At 42.9% G+C, this 19,284-nt stretch overlaps 1 protein-coding gene and 1 pseudogene across 1 annotated transcript; one reads left to right on the top strand and one right to left on the bottom strand.

Annotated features, from left to right (window-relative positions):
* Positions 1–9,610: 9,610 nt before the first annotated feature.
* Positions 9,611–18,614, top strand: Vom1r90 (vomeronasal 1 receptor 90). The gene is made up of 3 exons (NM_153729.3): positions 9,611–9,643; positions 14,555–14,720; positions 17,314–18,614. Exon 3 carries the CDS (start codon positions 17,343–17,345, stop codon positions 18,273–18,275), a length of 933 nt encoding a protein of 310 aa, NP_714951.2. The 5' UTR covers positions 9,611–9,643; positions 14,555–14,720; positions 17,314–17,342; the 3' UTR covers positions 18,276–18,614.
* Polr2m-ps3 (RNA polymerase II subunit M, pseudogene 3) lies at positions 13,870–15,578 on the bottom strand (annotated as a pseudogene).
* Positions 18,615–19,284: the final 670 nt, after the last annotated feature.

Here is a 19,284-nt window from a genome sequence, read left to right as displayed (position 1 = left end):
AAACCTCTAGAGCAAGGCTTCAACATCCAAATCACCATCATCAACCAAGTCATCCACATTCCTATTAGGATGGCTCATGAAAACATCCCACTACACTCCAAATTCAAAGTCCCAAAAATTCACATTCTTACAAGAAAAAGCATAGGTGGGCCTATCAGAGCAATATCCCAGTTCCTGAAACCAACTTCTGTCTTAGTTGGAGTTTTACTGATGTGAACAGACACTATGACCAAGGCAATTCTTATAAGGACAATACTTAATTGGGGCTGGATTAGAGGTTCAGAATTCCAGTCCACAATTGTCAAGACAGGAACATGGCAGCATCCACACAGACATGGTGTAGGAGGAGCTGAGAGATCTACGTCTTGTCCCGAAGGCAAGCAGTAAAAGACTACATTCCACAAAGCTAGAACAAGGGTCTTAAAACCCATGCACACAGTGATACACTTTCTCCAACAAGGCCACATCTATTATAACAAGGCCACACTTCCTAATAGTGCCACTCCCTAAGCCAAGTATATTCAAACCACCACAGTTTCAAATGACTGAATTATTCAAACTATAGAAGTCAAGTCCAATAACAGTTTTAGATAAACACAAGGATGAAGACATTACGTTTTGAGTTTAAGGTTTCCTTGGTAACATGAGAAGATCTGTAGGAAAGAATAAGCCAGGAAATTGATTGTGTGGCTCAACTGCTGACAGTCACTTACATTAGAAAAATGTATAAAAACCAAAATTCTATGGATATTCCAGAAGTGTGCAAAACTGATGAATTTTAGGAGTTAGAGAAAATGAATATCCTCAGAAGAAAGCATGTTAGTTACTCATGCAGAACTCAGTCCTCTGTGTTGAGGAGCAGTCAGATCTCAGCATCTCCATTGCAGATGCTGGAAACTTCCTTGTAGTCAGAGAACTCCTCTTCACTCAGCCTCCCTGGGTCCAGACCACATTCATATTCTTCACTAGGGTGCAGGACACTTATCCAGATAGACGTGTTGGGGAGAACTCTGTGCCTGAGGAGACCCTGCACAGGATAAAGGGAGTCTTTAATGTATATCAGCAATTTGTAAATTTAGTGTTTGTAGAATGTGACAAGTTTTCACAGTGGAGCATGGAGAACTGGCATCCCAGTGGAGCATCTTCCCTGCCTTTGATCTTATTTCCTGTGATCTGGATAACAGCCATCTGGGGAGGGCTGGGCACAAACTTTATCTGAGTTACCTTGCAATGCCTGGGGAGGGATCAGAAAGTTTGCACCAACTAGACAACTCCAACTTTTCTCACTTTGAACCTCAGGTGTAATCAATCCCAAGCCATTTCATACTTTATGATGTGTTTGCACTGGGGTGAGAGACTCCTAGGACGCCCATGACTTCCTATCGGCTCTGAGGCTCTCATCCTAGAGTGTTCCCCTCCCCATCCTCCCTCCATTGCCACCCTCCCGACAACAATCACATTCACTGGGGGTTCAGTCTTAGCAGGACCAAGGGCTTCCCCTTCCAGTGATCTTAATAGGATATTCATTGCTACCTATGAGAACAGAGTCCAGGGTGAGTCCATGTATTGTCTTTAGGTAGTGGCTTAGTCCCTGGAAGCTCTAGTTGCTTGGCCTTGTTGTTCATAAGGGGTCTCAGGCCCCTTCAAGCTCTTCCAGTTCTTTCTCTGATTCCTTCAACGGGGGTCCTATTCTCAGTTCAGTGGTTTGCTGCTGGCATTCGCCTATGTATTTGCTGTATTCTGGCTGTGTCTCTCAGGAGCGATCTACATCCGGCTCCTGTCGGTCTGCACTTCTTTGCTTCATCCATCTTGTCTAATTGGGGGGCTGTATATGTATGGGCCACATGTGGGGCAGGCTCTGAATGGGTGTTCCTTCAGTCTCTGTTTTAATCTTTGCCTCTCTCTTCCCTGCCAAGGGTATTCTTGTTTCCCCTTTTAAAGAAGGAGTGAAGCATTCACATTTTGATCATCCGTCTTGAGTTTCATGTGTTCTATGCATCTAGGGTAATTCAAGCATTTGGGCTAATAGCAACTTATCAATGAGTGCATACCATGTGTGTTTTTCTGTGATTGGGTTACCTCACTCAGGATATTTTCCAGTTCCAACCATTTGTCTATGAATTTCATAGAGTCATTGTTTTTGATAGCTGAGTAATATTCCATTGTGTAGATGTACCACATTTTCTGTATCCATTCCTCTGTTGAAGGGCATCTGGGTTCTTTCCAGCTTCTGGCTATTATAAATAAGGCTGCTATGAACATAGTGGAGCATGTGTCTTTTTTATATGTTGGGGCATCTTGTGGGTATATGCCCAAGACAGGTATAGCTGGATCCTCAGGTAGTTCAATGTCCAAATTTCTGAGGAGCCTCCAGACTGATTTCCAGAATGGTTTTACCAGTCTGCAATCCCACCAACAATGGAGGAGTGTCCTCTTTCTCCACATCCTCGCCAGCATTTGCTGTCACCTGAGTTTTTGATCTTAGCCATTCTCACTGGTATGAGGTGAAAGCTCAGGGTTGTTTTGATTTGCACTTCCCTTATGACTAAAGATGTTGAACATTTCTTTAGGTGTTTCTCAGCCTTTTGGCATTCCTCAACTGTGAATTCTTTGTTTAGTTCTGAACTCCATTTTTTATTAGGGTTATTTGGGCTAATAGCCACTTATCAATGAGTGCATACCATCTGTGGTTTTCTGTGATTGGGTTACCTCACTCAGGATGATATTTTCCAGTTCCATCGATTTGCCTATGAATTTCATAAAGTCATTGTTTTTGATAGCTGAGCAATATCCCATTGTGTAGATGTACCACAGTTTCTGTATCCATTCCTCTGTTGAAGGGCATCTGGGTTCTTTCCAGCTTCTGGCTATTATAAATAAGGCTGCTATGAACATAGTGGAGCATGTGTCTTTTTTATATGTTGGGGCATCTTGTGGGTATATGCCCAAGACAGGTATAGCTGGATCCTCAGGTAGTTCAATGTCCAATTTTCTGAGGAACCTCCAGACTGATTTCCAAAATGGTCGTACCAGTCTGCAATCCCACCAACAATGGAGGAGTGTTCCTCTTTCTTCACATCCTCACCAGCATTTGCTGTCACCTGAGTTTTTGATCTTACCCATTCTCACTAGTGTGAGGTGAAATCTCAGGGTTGTTTTGATTTGCATTTCCCTTATGACTAAAGATGTTGAACATTTCTTTAGGTGTTTCTCAATCATTCGGCATATTAAGCTGTGAGTTCTTTGTTTAGTTCTGAACTCCATTTTTGATAGGGTTATTTGTCTCCCTGCGGTCTAACTTCTTGAGTTCTTTTTATATTTTGGATATAAGGCCTCTATCTGTTGTAGGATTGGTAAAGATCTTTTCCCAATCTGTTGGTTGCCATTCTGTCCTAACCACAGTGTCCTTTGCCTTAGAGAAGCTTTGCAGTTTTATGATGTGCCATTTGTCGATTCTTGATCTTAGAGCATAAGCCATTGGTGTTTTGTTCAGGAAATTTTTTCCAGTGCCCACGTGTTCCAGATGCTGCCCTAGTTTTTCTTCTATTAGTTTGAGTGTATCAGGTTTGATGTAGAGGTCCTTGATCCACTTGGACTTAAGCTTTGTGCAGGGTGATAAGCATGGATCGATCTGCATTCTTCTACATGTTGACCTCCAGTTGAACCAGCACCATTTGCTGAAAATGCTATCTTTTTTCCATTGGATGGTTTTGGCTCCTTTGTCAAAAATCAGGTGCCCATAGGTATGTGGGTTCATTTCTGGGTCTTCAATTCTGTTCCATTGGTCTATCTGTCTGTCTCTGTACCAATACCATGCAGTTTTTATCACTATTGCTCTGTAATATTGCCTGAGTTCAGGGATAGTGATTCCCCCTGAAGTCCTTTTATTGTTGAGGATAGTTTTAGCTATCCTGGGTTTTTTGTTATTCCAGATGAATTTGCAAATTGTTCTGTCTAACTATTTGAAGAATTGGATTGGTATTTTGATGGGGATTGCATTGAATCTGTAGATCGCTTTTGGTAAAATGGCCATTTTTACTATATTAATCCTGCCAATCCATGAGCATGGGAGATCTGTCCAACTTCTGAGGTCTTCTTCAATTTCCTTCTTCAGTGTCTTGAAGTTCTGATTGTACAGATCTTTTACTTGCTTGGTTAAAGTCACACCGAGGTACTTTATATTATTTGGGTCTATTATGAAGGGTGTCGTTTCCCTAATTTCTTTCTCGGCTTGTTTCTCTTTTGTATAGAGGAAGGCAACTGATTTATTTGAGTTAATTTTATACGCAGCCACTTTGCTGAAGTTGTTTATCAGCTTTAGTAGTTCTCTGGTGGAACTTTTGGGATCACTTAAATATACTATCATATCATGTGCAAATAGTGATATTTTGACTTCTTCCTTTCCAATCTGTATCCCCTTGACCTCCTTTTGTTGTCTGATTGCTCTGGCTAGAACTTAAAGAACTATATTGAATAAGTAGGGAGAGAGTGGGCAGCCTTGTCTAGTCCCTGATTTTAGTGGGATTGCTTCAAGTTTCTCTCCATTTAGTTTAATGTTAGCAACTGGTTTGCTGTATATGGCTTTTACTATGTTCAGGTATGGGCCTTGAATTCCTATTCTTTCCAGGACTTTTATCATGAAGGGGTGTTGGATTTTGTCAAATGCTTTCTCAGCATCTAATGAAATGATCATGTGTTTTGTTCTTTCAGTTGGTTTATATAATGGATCACGTTGATGGTTTTCTGTATATTAAACCAGCCCTGCATGCCTGGGATGAAGCCTACTTGGTCATGGTGGATGATTGTTTGGATGTGCTCTTGGATTCGGTTTGCCAGAATTTTATTGAGTATTTTTGCGTTGATATGCATAAGGGAAATTGGTCTGAAGTTCTCTTTCTTTGTTGGGTCTTTGTGTGGTTTAGGTATAAGAGTAATTGTGGCTTCGTAGAAGGAATTCAGTAGGGCTCCATCTGTTTCAATTTTGTGGAATAGTTTGGATAATATTGGTATGAGGTCTTCTATGAAGGTTTGATAGAATTCTGCACTAAACCCGTCTGGACCTGGGATCTTTTTGGTTGGGAGACCTTTAATGACTGCTTCTATTTCCTTAGGAGTTATGGGGTTGTTTAACTGGTTTATCTGTTCCTGATTTAACTTCGATACCTGGTATCTGTCTAGGAAATTGTCCATTTCCTGAAGATTTTCAAATTTTGTTGAATATAGGTTTTTATAGTAAGATCTGATGATTTTTTGAATTTCCTCTGAATCTGTTGTTATGTCTCCCTTTTCATTTCTGATTTTGTTAATTTGGATGCACTCTCTGTGTCCTCTCGTTAGTCTGGCTAAGGGTTTATCTATCTTGTTGATTTTCTCAAAGAACCAACTTTTGGTTCTGTTGATTCTTTCTATGGTCCTTTTTGTTTCTACTTGGTTGATTTCAGCTCTGAGTTTGATTATTTCCTGCCTTCTACTCCTCCTGGGTGTATTTGCTTCTTTTTGTTCTAGAGCTTTTAGGTGTGCTGTCAAGCTGCTGACATATGCTCTTTCCTGTTTCTTTCTGCAGGCACTCAGCGCTATGAGTTTTCCTCTTAGCACAGCTTTCATTGTGTCCCATAAGTTTGGGTATGTTGTACCTTCATTTTCATTAAATTCTAAAAAGTTTTTAATTTCTTATTTCTTCCTTGACCAGGTTATCATTGAGTAGAGCATTGTTCAATTTCCAAGTATATGTGGGCATTCTTCCTTGATTGTTATTGAAGAACAGTTTTAGGCCATGGTGGTCCGATAGCACGCATGGGATTATTTCTATCTTTCTGTACCTGTTGAGGCCCGTTTTTTGACCAACTATATGGTCAATTTTGGAGAAAGTACCATGAGGAGCTGAGAAGAAGGTATATCCTTTTGCTTTAGGATAGAATGTTCTATAAATATCCGTTAAGTCCATTTGGCTCATGACTTCTCTTAGTCTGTCTACATCTCTGTTTAATTTCTGTTTCCATGATCTGTCCATTGATGAGAGTGGGGTGTTGAAATCTCCCACTATTATTGTGTGAGGTGCAATGTGTGTTTTGAGCTTTAGTAAGGTTTCTTTTACGTATGTAGGTGCCCTTGTATTTGGGGCATAGATATTTAGGATTGAGAGTTCATCTTGGTGGATTTTTCCTTTGATGAATATGAAGTGTCCTTCCTTATCTTTTTTGATGACTTTTAGTTGAAAATTGATTTTATTCGATATTAGAATGGCTACTCCAGCTTACTTCTTCTGACTATTTGCTTGGAAAATTGTTTTCCAGCCTTTCACTCTGAGGTAATGTCTGTCTTTGTCTCTGAGGTGTGTTTCCTGTAGGCAGCAGAATGCAGGGTCCTCATTGCATATCCAGTTTGTTAATCTATGTATTTTTAATTGGGGAGTTGAGGCCATTGATATTGAGAGATATTAAGGAATAGTGATTATTGCTTCCTGTTATATTCATATTTGGATGTGAGGTTATGTTTGTGTGCTTTCATTCTCTTTGTTTTTTTTGCCAAGACGATTAGTTTCTTGCTTCTTCTAGGGTATAGCTTGCCTCCTTATGTTGGGCTTTACCATTTATTATCCTTTGTAGTGCTGGATTTGTAGAAAGATATTGTGTAAATTTGGTTTTGTCATGGAATATCTTGGTTTCTCCATCTATGTTAATTGAGAGTTTTGCAGGATACAGTAACCTGGGCTGGCATTTGTGTTCTCTTAGGGTCTGTATGACATCAGTCCAAGATCTTCTAGCCTTCATAGTTTCTGGCGAGAAGTCTGGTGTGATTCTGATAGGTCTGCCTTTATATGTTACTTGACCTTTTTCCCTTACTGCTTTTAATATACTTTCTTTATTTTGTGCGTTTGGTGTTTTGACTATTATGTGACGGGAGGTGTTTCTTTTCTGGTCCAATCTATTTGGAGTTCTGTAGGCTTCTTGTATGCCTATGGGTATCTCTTTTTTAGGTTAGGGAAGTTTTCTTCTATGATTTTGTTGAAGATATTTACTGGTCCTTTGAGCTGGGAGTCTTCACTCTCTTCTATACCTATTATCCTTAGGTTTGATCTTCTCATTGAGTCCTGGATTTCCTGTATGTTTTGGACCAGTAGCTTTTTCCGCTTTACATTATCTTTGACAGTTGAGTCAATGATTTCTATGGAATCTTCTGCTCCTGAGATTCTCTCTTCCATCTCTTGTATTCTGTTGGTGAAGCTTGTATCTACAGCTCCTTGTCTCTTCTTTTGGTTTTCTATATCCAGGGTTGTTTCCATGTGTTCTTTCTTGATTGCTTCTATTTCCATTTTTAATTCCTTCAACTGTTTGATTGTGTTTTCCTGGAATTCTTTCAGGGATTTTTGAGATTCCTCTCTGTAGGCTTCTACTTGTTTATTAATGTTTTCCTGTGTTTCTCTAAGGGAGTTCTTCATGTCTTTCTTGAAGTCCTCCAGCATCATGATCAAAAATGATTTTGGAACTAGATCTTGCTTTTCTGGTGTGTTTGGATATTCCATGTTTGTTTTGGTGGGAGAATTGGGCTCCGATGATGCCATGTAGTCTTGGTTTCTGTTGCTTGGGTTCCTGCGCTTGCCTCTCGCCATCAGATTATCTCTAGTGGTACTTTGTTCTGCTATTTCTGACAGTGGCTAGACTGTCCTATGAGCCTGTGTGTCAGGAGTGCTGTAGACCTGTTTTCCTCTCTTTCAGTCAGTTATGGGGACAGAGTGTTCTGCTTTCGGGCGTGTAGTTTTTCCTCTCTACAGGTCTTCAGCTGTTCCTGTGGGCCTGTGTCTTGAGTTCACCAGGCAGGTCACTTGCAGCAGAAAAGTTGGTCTTACCTGTGGTCCCGAGGCACAAGTTCACTCGTGGGGTGCTGCCCTCGGGCTCTCTGCAGCGGCAGCAACCAGGAAGATATGCGCCGCCCCTTCCGGGAGCTTCAGTGCACCAGGGTTCCAGATGGCCTTTGGTGTTTTCCTCTGGCGTCCGAGATGTGTGTGCAGAGAGCAGTCTCTTCTGGTTTCCCAGGCTTGTCTGCCTCTCTGAAGGTTTAGCTCTCCCTCCCACGGGATTTGGGTGCAGAGAACTGTTTATCCGGTCTGTTTCCTTCAGGTTCCGGCGGTGTCTCAGGCAGGTGTCCTGCCGCTCCTGGGCCCTCCCCCACGGGAGCCCAGAGGCCTTATACAGTTTCCTCTTGGGCCAGGGATGTGGGCAGGGGTGGGCAGTGTTGGTGGTCTCTTCCGCTCTGCAGCCTCAGGAGTGCCCACCTGACCAGGCGTTGAGGTCTCTTGCCCACGGGGTCTGGGAGCAGAGAGCTGCTGTGGGCCGGGATCCGCGGGTGTGGGACTTCCGGTAAACACAGGACGTACCCGGTCCTAGAGGAATTCTGCCTCTGTGTGTCCCGATTTCACCAGGCAGCTTTCTTGCAGCAGACAAGTTGGTCTTACCTGTGGTCCCGAGGCTCAAGTTTGCTCGCGGGGTGCTGCCCATGGGCTCTCTGCGGCGGCAGCAACCAGGAAGACCTGTGCCTCCCCTTCCGGGAGCTTCAGTGCACCAGGGTTCCAGATGGCCTTTGGTGTTTTCCTCTGGCGTCTGAGATGTGTGTACAGAGAGCAGTCTCTTCTGGTTTCCCAGGCTTGTCTGCCTCTCTGAAGGTTTAGCTCTCCCTCCCACGGGATTTGGGTGCAGAGAACTGGCCTTTGGTTTTTTACATATATTTAGTTCCTTAAGTCTCCATTCATCTCTGGAAATAGGTAATCTTTCATGCTTTGATCCTTTGTGAACCCTTGACATATTGAAAGCAGTTATTATAAAAATGCTACCTTCTAATTCTGAGACCGAAAAACAGGAGTAGGCCACCCTGGATGATTGGACTCTCTTCTGAGTATGAGCTGTAGCTCCATATGTCAGGATGTATGTAAACCATCTAGGGGATGAAACACAATTGCATGTCATTTCTGTCCATACAGATGATAAGACTTTCAGACTCCATTGGTGAACAGGAAGGTGGCCATTAAAGCTCCCTGGGAAAAGAATCCAGTTCAGGATTGGCCTCGGGCACCGTTATGTCCAAGCTGCCTATGATTGCACAGCCCCAAACTCCCAAGTCTTCCTTTATCTCTGTATTTTCTTTAAATTCATTTTTACTGTTTACCAAGAGCTGGAAAGCTGGAAGTCACAGGGCACAGAAACACGATTTCTTGCATATAGGTTCTCCATGTGTTGAAGGACTCTGTGTAGATTTAATCAGAAACATGGAAGCTCAAGGAAGGCACCAGAGACCTCACTGTTAGCAGGTGAATTATGCAGTAGAAGTTTAGTTTGTACTCATTTGCCTGAGGGGAAAATTAGCAAGTTGGTAAACTACATAGTGTCCCTATCTAACTTGCAGGTGTGCCAAGGACACTCAGCTAAAAGTTTGGGCCCAGCTCTCCCATCATGGCTATTAGCCAACAGAGTAGAGTCAGCTCAACAGGTAAAATGTTCCACTGGGATGCCACTTGTCCCTGCTCTCCAGTGGGAACTTGTCACTGACAGTCACTAAAATTACAGGCTGCAGAGATGCATTTAAGACTCCCTTCATCTAAGTCTATGGGATCTCCTCAGACTCAGAGTCCTTCCCTGCTATGTGTATCTGGGTAAGTGCTCCTCATGCAAATGCAGAATCAGAAGGTGGTTGGATCCCAGGCAGGCTGTTGGAGGAGGAGCTCTGGAGCTGCGTGTGGAGTTTCAGCACCTGCCATGGCACAGCTGAGCTCTGAAGGCCCCTCAGCACAAGGCTCTGCATCAAGTGCATTTTCTTCCTGGGATATCCATTTCCTTAAGGTCCTAACGTTACTTTATTTTTTATAATTTATCAGTCAATTTTAATTTCCATATATTTTTCTGACCTAATTACAAAATTTACTTTATCATCCATAAGTTGTATGGTATAATTTCTAGAGGTTTTCAGAAGTGATCCTTTGTATGCATCTTGAAACGAAGTGATGTTTTAATTTCAAATGTAAACAAATACACTTAATTTTGCTTCTGTTGATTATGTACCATAAAAGGAATAGTGTTGACATACTGGCTTCTAGAGTGTGGATACCTAGAAGTTCTAAAAGCCGTTGAAAAGGAAATGGGTGGTATGTTCAAACCTCACCTAACAGAGGGCTCCTTGCTGACCTTTATAGACAGGAATTTCTTAAGAGCCTTTCCATTCCCTGTTTTACTTCATGAATTATGTCAGCCCTTATTCTCATTCTGCCTGGTGGAGTGGTCACCTGAGTCACTGTGGTGATGAGGTCACAGGACACGGATTGTTAATAAACAGTGAACACAGTACCAATGGACACGATACTTGTGTCCATTAATCATTACTGTGTTCTGGTCATTCAATAAGTATCCCTTTCTGATACTAGAAATGCCAGACAAACACAATGGGAGGGAGGTCAGAGCTGCTTAGCAGCAAAGCCAAACCTTTCACGAGTCATCACTGGGTGGTGAGGGAAGCAGGTTGTGTGTGTCCACTGTTGGTGGCTGAGTCTGTGGGACACTACTCTAGGTCTTCTCATTTCTCTATGGAAAAAGTATGTTTTTTTCTACTGACTTTTAAGGAGATTTTTTTAAATAGTGGTTATTATAAATACTGTATCTGCAAGTATGACCCTAAGCTGAACTTCATGATCCTATCAATGTACAAAGGCTGTGGACAATTCAGAGTTAGCTGCCAGTCCTTCACCAAACCTTCCTGGGTGTTTGTTATTAGCAGTCCTGGACTACAGCTACTCGGGCTTTCTCTGTACACAACAAATACACTTAGCTGGTGGAGGTTTTGCCTTCACTGTGATACTGGCCATGTCTCCCTAGTGTCCCTACTTTTCCAAGCAGAACGGCACCATTAGAAAGGCAAAGGCTGTATTTAACTGAAGTTCAAATTCAACCACATATACTGCAGTCACATCCCTCAGGCCTTTCACACAGTTTTGCTTCAGCGTACAGAAGGTGGTGATGGTGCAACATCCAATGTTGGTCAATATGATAATGACAAACCAAAGGCCTTTCTGGGTGTGAGTCTGGACATGGGTTGTAAGTGTGGAGAAATTACACTATGCACCAACAGATATGCTTGAACCCATGCTACAGACGAGAAAACACATCCTGCCCTCCAGCCTTCACCCTGGATTCTGCCCACCTGAAAGGTCATGAAAGTCCAAACTCAGATCAGGGTCTGTACAGGGCTTCTCAATCCTGTTCTACTCTCTGCTTCTTTTCTACTGATGGATCAAGTCTATTATCTACAAAACTTGGCACTAGTTTTGGGCCATCTAATGGTTCCATGTCTCACAGGATTGTCAGCATTTAGGACCCTGTCCTAAAGGGACTGCTCCTTGATGTGTGTTGGGATGAGACTTTTAGCACCACTCTGTTCCTGAGATCTACCTTTCCATAACGGCTTTCACCAAGTGCAGATTTTCCTTTGCTGCTTCTTTCTCCATAGTGGGCATGTTTTCTAATGTGCCAGCATAGTCCCTACCTCCATCCCAGAGCACAAAATTCTCAGATGTGGAAACATTTCAGAAACTTGTGTTCTGTCCCCATGGCCTCCTTCCCTTTACTCAGAACAGCAAAGGCAGAAGAGGGAGATTTCTCCGCGTGTTAGGTGCAGTGTCAGTGCAGAGCACAGCAGCTGTACAAGAACTACTTCAGCAATTCAGGAGGCAAACCATACATACACAGTGTACTGACTGGTCTTGTGTGTCAACTTGACACAAGCTGGAGTTATCACAGAGAAAGGAGCCTCCCTTGAGGAGATGCCTCCATAAGATCCAGCTATAATCTCAATTAGTAATCAAGGGGGAGGACCCTTGTGGGTGGTGCCGTCCCCGGGCTGGTGGTCTTGGGTTCTATAAGAAAGCAAGCTGAGCAAGCCAGGGGAAGCAAGCCAGTAAATAACATCCCTCCATGGCCTCTGCATCAGCTCCTGCTTCCTGACCTGCTTGAGTTCCAGTACTGACTTCCTTTGGTGAACAGTGTATGTGGAAAGTGTAAGCTGAATAAACCGTTTCTTCCCCAACTGGCTTCTTGATCATGATGTTTTATGCAGGAAAACACACAGAAAATAAAAATGAAACATTTTAAGTCTTTCTTTAAGTGATGCATCGGAAGTCATTATATGCTTTTCTTTTAATGATCCCTGATATTTACATATGTGAGCTATGTTTGCCTGAGGGACATGATCGCCCATCCAGTTGTCTGTGATAGATAGCGAATGGGATGTTTTTCTGTAGCCGCTCCTGATGCTGCATCAAGGAAGGTGAGCTGGCACTTACGATGCCATCAGAGTGTGTCTGAACCTACTCTGGAGAAAAGGGTTAGTTTCTCCTATGTTGCGTCTGTCCATTTAACCTGTAGAAAAAGCTTTGCAGTGGTTTAAAGTAATTATAAAATAAACCTGCAAATCATGGTCCTTACTGTAAGTTCTCAGCAGCCCTGAAATCCTTTCCTTTAATGCCTGTGAGGGCAGTTAGCCACATCGCACTTAAGATGGTGGCACCCAACACCTTTGATTCCTAGGTAACTAAAGCTTAGGTTGTATGGGGTTTATATTGCTAGGTCTGTAAGCCTTATAAGAGCCTGTTTTCACAGACTGATGCAAGAGGAGACAATATCAGAATGCTTTTCAACATTCATTATATCACACAGATCTGAGGTTACTCTTAAGATATCACCATGCATAATATATGCAATCAAGACATTATCAATATGTATTTTACCTTTTATTAAAAGTACTAAAATACATATATACTACATATACATAGCAATGTCACAGAGATGGTGCAGTGTCCTAGTGATCAACTGTGACCTGTAATGGATAGAGGCCTTTGACTGGCACCTTTGCTTTTGATGGGAGCAAACCTGTGAGCACTGAACCAGTGAATGGGGAAGACAATGTCCTATTGATGATGCTTACTGGGGAAAGTAAGCTTTTCCTTATGGAGGTGCACATTTTTCAATTTCAGGCAAATATACTGTCTGGCATCTGTCAGTGTGGAAGCTGACAAAGTTGATACACAAAATAGTGAGAAGAATGGAGGTCAGTCAAGGCAAGAAAGAGAATGTGGGACAGGACTGAGAGAAAATAGATACAGCACAGATGGCTGTGTGGAAGCATGGTGCTTGTGCCTTATAGCCCTGCAGCACAGATGTAGTCCACATCAACTGCTTGTGAGTTTCAAAGGAATCTGACAAATTAGAGATGTCTTTATTTTTTTTCTAACTGTAGAGATATAAGCCTTTTTTACTTTGTTTTTGTTTTTGCTTTTTGGGTTTTTTTTTAACTGGATATTCTTTTATTTACATTTCAAATGTTATCCCCTTTCCTGGTTTCCCTTCCATAAACCCCCTATTCCAGTCCCCCTCCCCCTTCTTCTTCTTTTTTTTTTTTTTTTGGAGTTGCTCTGATTGGTATTTTATTTCTCCTTTACAAGTTCCACATAATAGACAAAGGCTTTTTGATAACATTGTTATCTTTGCTGAAAACGATCATATAATCATTTTAAACAACACAAATGTGTACATACATGACTGAGGTTTCTGCGCCTATAAACATCTCTGTTGGTTTAACAAGGAAAAAAGCAATATACTGACAATTCAACTGTAACTCTTAGAAAAACACCGGTTTCCTTACCAAGCACAAGTGTCCTTTACAGGGACCTATCATCCAAGATGGCAATGAGTTCAAGCCTAGGGCAGCCAGGAGCAGCTCCCCACACCAGCTCAGAAGACCCTCCCCACCCAGCACTTCTTTCAAGTGCTCCTTAATCTCCTCATAGGAAGACAGCAGTCGCCCCCAGAGAGGACAGAGCAGCAGATACACTGGTTGTGGTTTCTGAGTGTTGTGTGCGGCATTTCACATCCAGCGTCTCAGGAACGTGTCCATGCAAGCATGCGTACCATTCTTTAGACTGCTCCCCTCATTTCTCGAGTGAGGGGACCAGGCCTTCCTAATTCACTTTAGGTGCCTGGGATAACAAAGTATTTCACCAGAAGGGGTGTAAGCAATGCTATCTGATAAGAATACGAAGAAGGAAAAAGCAGATATCTTAAAGAAAACGTGTGCTCTACTTACACTAAAATATCAGACCAATGCACAATATACTGCAAAACTGTAACACAATACGGCCAAACACAATGTTCAAATATTAAACTGTTCAAGCATGTGAAGATCATCTTCTGAAAGACAAACTGGGTTCTTATTTGTAGCTACCTTTGTGTAACTTAAAAAACTGCTGTCCCTCAACAAGGTCTGACACTGTCTTGATACTTGTTAGGAAGTTCAATGAGACAATGTACGCTCAACAGTCAACTCCCGGGATCTCCCAGCGCTCATCTTCAGCATTCGTCTGAGGACTGGGCATCATCTTCATCCCTCACTTCTCGGTATCTCCCTGAAGACTCCCCTTCTGGATTGAAGCTCTGCATTTTAATATTCAGTCTCTTGGCTAGTTTCTATGCTGCGAGCTTCGCCTGCATCTCCTCATAATCTGCTTCTGCTCTTTCTACAGAGCCAGCGACTCTTCTATGGAGAGCAGCTGTGCAGGCAGGTGGTGGAGCGGAAGAAGGCGTGCTGCTGTGACATCATCAAGATGCTGCCTAGCCCTGCGTCGCTGCTCTTCTGAGGAAGCAGGAGACTGACCCCTGTGACAATGACTTGATGAGTCACTCTGTTGTGTGGGTAACACATTGGTCTTAAACTTATGAGGAGGGGGGCACTGGGTTTTTAGCTCTCATTTCTAGCACTTTCATGTAATGAGGCTTCTTAGGAGTCTCACTCTGCAGTCCTGGAAAGTTCTTAGTGCTAGTGTTTTCTTCTGAGGGTTCAGTCTGGTCTGCAATTGTGATCTTTTGCAATTTAGTGATAAACAGACTGTCGACGCTGCTGGAAATCTCTTCCACTTGACTTGAATGCTGGGGGAGATGTTCATTAACTTCAGATGAGGGATCCTGGGTTGTGATGCGGGCAAACAGGCTGGTATTCACTGTGCAGCCAGTCGCCAAAGTCTCTTCATTGCCTTTGTGAGTGAGATGTGTAGGTCCCTGTGTTTCTGAGGTTGTTTTAGATGATTCAATGTCTACTGAGGAACATTTAGGAACTAATGATGAAGTATCAAGCATCAGGTCAGAATTCTGGGCCTTGTCTATGTCGGTATCAACTCTTGTGGTTGCTTTATGCCTTAGCTTACAGTCTACACTAACAGGATGAAGTAGTTCAGTTCTCCCTCTGACCTCTTCACGTTCTGAAATGGCAGCTTTCAGTTTGGCAATGGTGTCTGAGATCTTTTTACCTTTGTCGGGCAATTTGCAAATGAATTTTTCGTTGCACAAAAGTCTCTCCTGGCGCCTCAACCTCTCCCTCAGCTCCGCCGAACTCTGCCACCCTAAGTCCTCGGGAGCTGGGGGCTCGAAGCCGCGGGGCAGCGAGCACAATGCGCATGGGCTGCGGCTGGCGCGGCGGGCAGGGTTCCCCAGCAGGGCCCACGGCGGGCGCAGCGCCCGCGGCCGGCGGCGATTCTGGAGCGCGAGCGGGAGTCACCATTTTCCCCGAAGAGCCCCTCCCCCTTCTTCTATGAGAGTGTTCCCCTCCCCAGCTGCCCACCCCTTCCCACCTCCCTACTCTGACATTCCCCTACACTGGAGGGTCCAGCCTTGGCAGGACCAAGGGCTTCTGAATTGGAGATTTCAAAACCAGAGAAATGAGAGTATTTGAGAAGGTGGAAATGATCCTGACTCGGTCAGAGAAGAGCTGTGATACGGTGCCCCTCGGCTAAGTGAAAATAAATGCAAGTTAAAATGTGAGAGAAGTCCACATGTCAAGATTTTGTCCCAGTTCTGAATAGTATGACGTGTTAGTGAGCACTAACCACATTTGCCTTCTCTGAGTAACTTACGGACGCATACATTCGAGGACACAGTATAAACTACAGAATGGCCAGCAGCCTTACAAACCTTAATTTTCTGATGAAATTCCTTTTCCATATGTAACTGGAAAATTCACAGCAACATGCTTTTCCTTTTTAAGAAATTTGACTGAAAACATAAACAAGTACCTTAAATTGTTTTTAGCTCACTTATTTTAAGTGAATGGGTATTATGTCTGCATATATGTCAATGCACCACATATGTGCAGTGCTCACGGAGGGCAGAAGAAGACATAGAAACATGGGTTTAATCTTTTAAAATCTTATTTTGCGTGTGGTTTGCCGGCATTTATGTCAGTGTACCATGTGCAGGCAATGCCCATGGAGGCCAGAAGAAGGTGTCAGATTTCTGGGTCTGGAGTTACAGACAACTGGGAGGTCCAAGTGTTTAAAGGGACTCAAACCTGGTCCTCTGCAAGAGCAGCCAGTGCTCTTAGCCACTGAGTCATCTCTCCAGCCCCAACATGTATTTTATAGGAAACATTCTATCAAATATTTCTAGTATAAATTAAGATTTACTTACTTTTATTTTTTAATTATGTGTGTACATTATTTGCATGTGAGTGCAAGTGCCATAGAGGCCTGAAGAGGCCACTGATGCCCTAATTCAGATGGTTGTGAGCCAGTTCATATAGGTACTGGGAACTGAACTGAACTGGTGGCACCTGACTAGCTGCTTTGGGTTCCTGACTTCTCTTCTTCTTTTTGCCCTTCTTCTTCTTTTTCTCCTCCTCCTCCTCCTCCTCTTCCTCCTTTTCTTCTCTTCTTTTCTTTGACTTGGTACTATTTTTTTCTTTTATTGGATTTTTTTACTTACTTTCAAATGTTATGCCCTTTCCCAGTTTCCTGTCCATAAACCCCCTATCCCACCCCCCCTTCTTCATACTGATGCACTGCAATCTGAAGTATATCCCAGATAAACCCTTCCCTCCCTTGTGTTGATTTTAATTAGGGTGTTTTACCACAGCAAGAGAAACAAAATGGGAAAACATCTCACTTGAAATCATCAAAACTTATGAGACTCTCACTATACCTGACAGGATGACAAAAACAGGCCAGGTATCACAGTGTCCCCCAAAAACCTCAAAATGAGGCAGTAGTAGGGAAGTGCTTCTATAATATGTGATCATTTTAATGCACAGGGAACTTTAGGCACCAAGGAAGCCCATCTATAGGTACAATCCAACCATGACTGACAGTGAATGGGTATTGGACCTCAGGCAAACTCACGTACTGAAGGGTGCACTGGGCTGGGTCCATTAATATTCCTAAAGGCAATAACTGTGTGGGTAGCACTGATTTCATGATTGTTTGTAACTAAGACTTCCTGTTGCCTTTCTCCTCAGCTACTTACCCTAGTTCTTTGTCCCATACAATGAGGAGAATCAGCACACTGTATGGAGTTGTTGACAAGCAAGCTATATTTTTCTCTGAAGTAGTCATCGGGATCTCATTCAACAGTATCCTCTTCCTCTTCCACATCTTTCAGTTCCTTCTTGAGCGTAGGCTCCGGATCACTGACCTGATCATCAGTCTCTTGGCCCTCATCCACCTTGGGATGCTAACAGTCATGGGATTCAGAGCTGTTGATATTTTTGCATCTCAGAATGTGTGGAATGACATCAAATGCAAATCCCTTGCCCACTTACACAGACTTTTGAGGGGCCTCTCTCTTTGTGCTACCTGTCTGCTGAGTATCTTCCAGGCCATCACCCTTAGCCCCAGAAGCTCCTGTTTAGCAAAGTTCAAATATAAATCCACACAGCACAGCCTGTGTTCCCTTCTTGTGCTCTGGGCCTTCTACATGTCCTGTGGTACTCACTACTCCTTCACCATCGTTGCTGACTACAACTTCTCTTCACGCAGTCTCATATTTGTCACTGAATCCTGCATTATTTTACCCATGGATTACATCACCAGGCATTTATTTTTCATATTGGGGATATTTCGGGATGTGTCCTTCATAGGTCTCATGGCCCTCTCCAGCGGGTACATGGTGGCCCTCTTGTGCAGACACAGGAAACAGGCCCAGCATCTTCACAGGACCAGCCTTTCTCCAAAAGCATCCCCAGAGCAAAGGGCCACCAGGACCATCCTGTTGCTCATGAGCTTCTTTGTGTTGATGTACTGCTTGGACTGCACCATATCCGCCTCCAGACTTATGCACAACGGTGAACCAATCCACCACAGTATTCAGATGATGGTCTCCAATAGCTATGCCACCCTCAGCCCTTTGCTGTTAATTGTTACTGAAAATCGAATTAGTAGGTTTTTGAAGTCCTTGCTAGGAAGGACAGTAGATGCTTAAGTATTGAGGGGAGGCAGGCCCACTAAAGGAGCCAATATGCTAGCTACTGAATAATGAATCCTGGCCTAGTCCTCATGCAATCCTGAACAAATTAATACATGACTCATGCTTCGTTAAACCTGCTTCTTTTGAAATGTGTATTACCAACACCTGTAGATATTTGAGTCAAATTTCTTCATGTGTATTTCTTCTCAGTGTCAGTAGGGGACATCTGTGACACTTTCACAGATTAGGGTAACTTGTGCACTTATCAATAAGCTAAAGTGTACAGCACATTTTACTAAGCCAATTATCTCAACAGTTTGTTTTCTACCCAATTAAATATGTAAATGTTACCACAAATTAGCATATCATTCTTTCATAGTTATACAAAAATAATCAATGCAAAGTCTCAGATGCCTGCTTGTTCATAGCCGCAGCACTTAGCAGCAGCCAAGACAGAAACGACTCTCTATGAGCAGATGAATATACCAACCACATGTAGCCTTTATATAACCATGGACTATTACTCAGCTAAAACAGGATGGAAAGCCAGAGGTAGGTCCACCACAGGTGAGCTTGGAATACATACTTCAAGTTAAATGTCAGTCACAAAATGACAATCATTCTATAAACCTGCATCTAGAAGGTGGAACTGAGAGTACTGTAATTTCTCAAGCCAAAAATACGATGGTGTCTGTCAGGGGCTGAGAAAGGGCACAGAGGGGAATACTTACTTAATAGCTGTAGAATGACCATTCAGAAGAAAAGAAAAATCCCTAATCTTCTGAAACCAAATAAAAGGCTATAGGGTAGGGTTGAGGAGGTATCTAGTGGGGGAGCATAACAGTGTTTACTGCACAAACATCAAGACTGAATTTGAATCTTCGACACTGATGGAAAAGCCATGCAAGGTATGAATTCTTGCAATCCCAGCCCTGAGGCGGCAGAGACAAGAATATAAAGCTCATTGACCATCTAGTCTAGCCAGATTGACAAGGTTCGGGTTCAGCAAAGCATTTGTCAATGA

The sequence above is a fragment of the Rattus norvegicus genome, chromosome 4 (assembly GCF_036323735.1).
Source record: "Rattus norvegicus strain BN/NHsdMcwi chromosome 4, GRCr8, whole genome shotgun sequence".
In the NCBI taxonomy this organism is placed as follows: domain Eukaryota; kingdom Metazoa; phylum Chordata; class Mammalia; order Rodentia; family Muridae; genus Rattus; species Rattus norvegicus.
The sequence above is the reverse complement of the archived record's forward strand: the minus strand, read 5'-3'. Positions and strand labels throughout refer to the sequence as shown.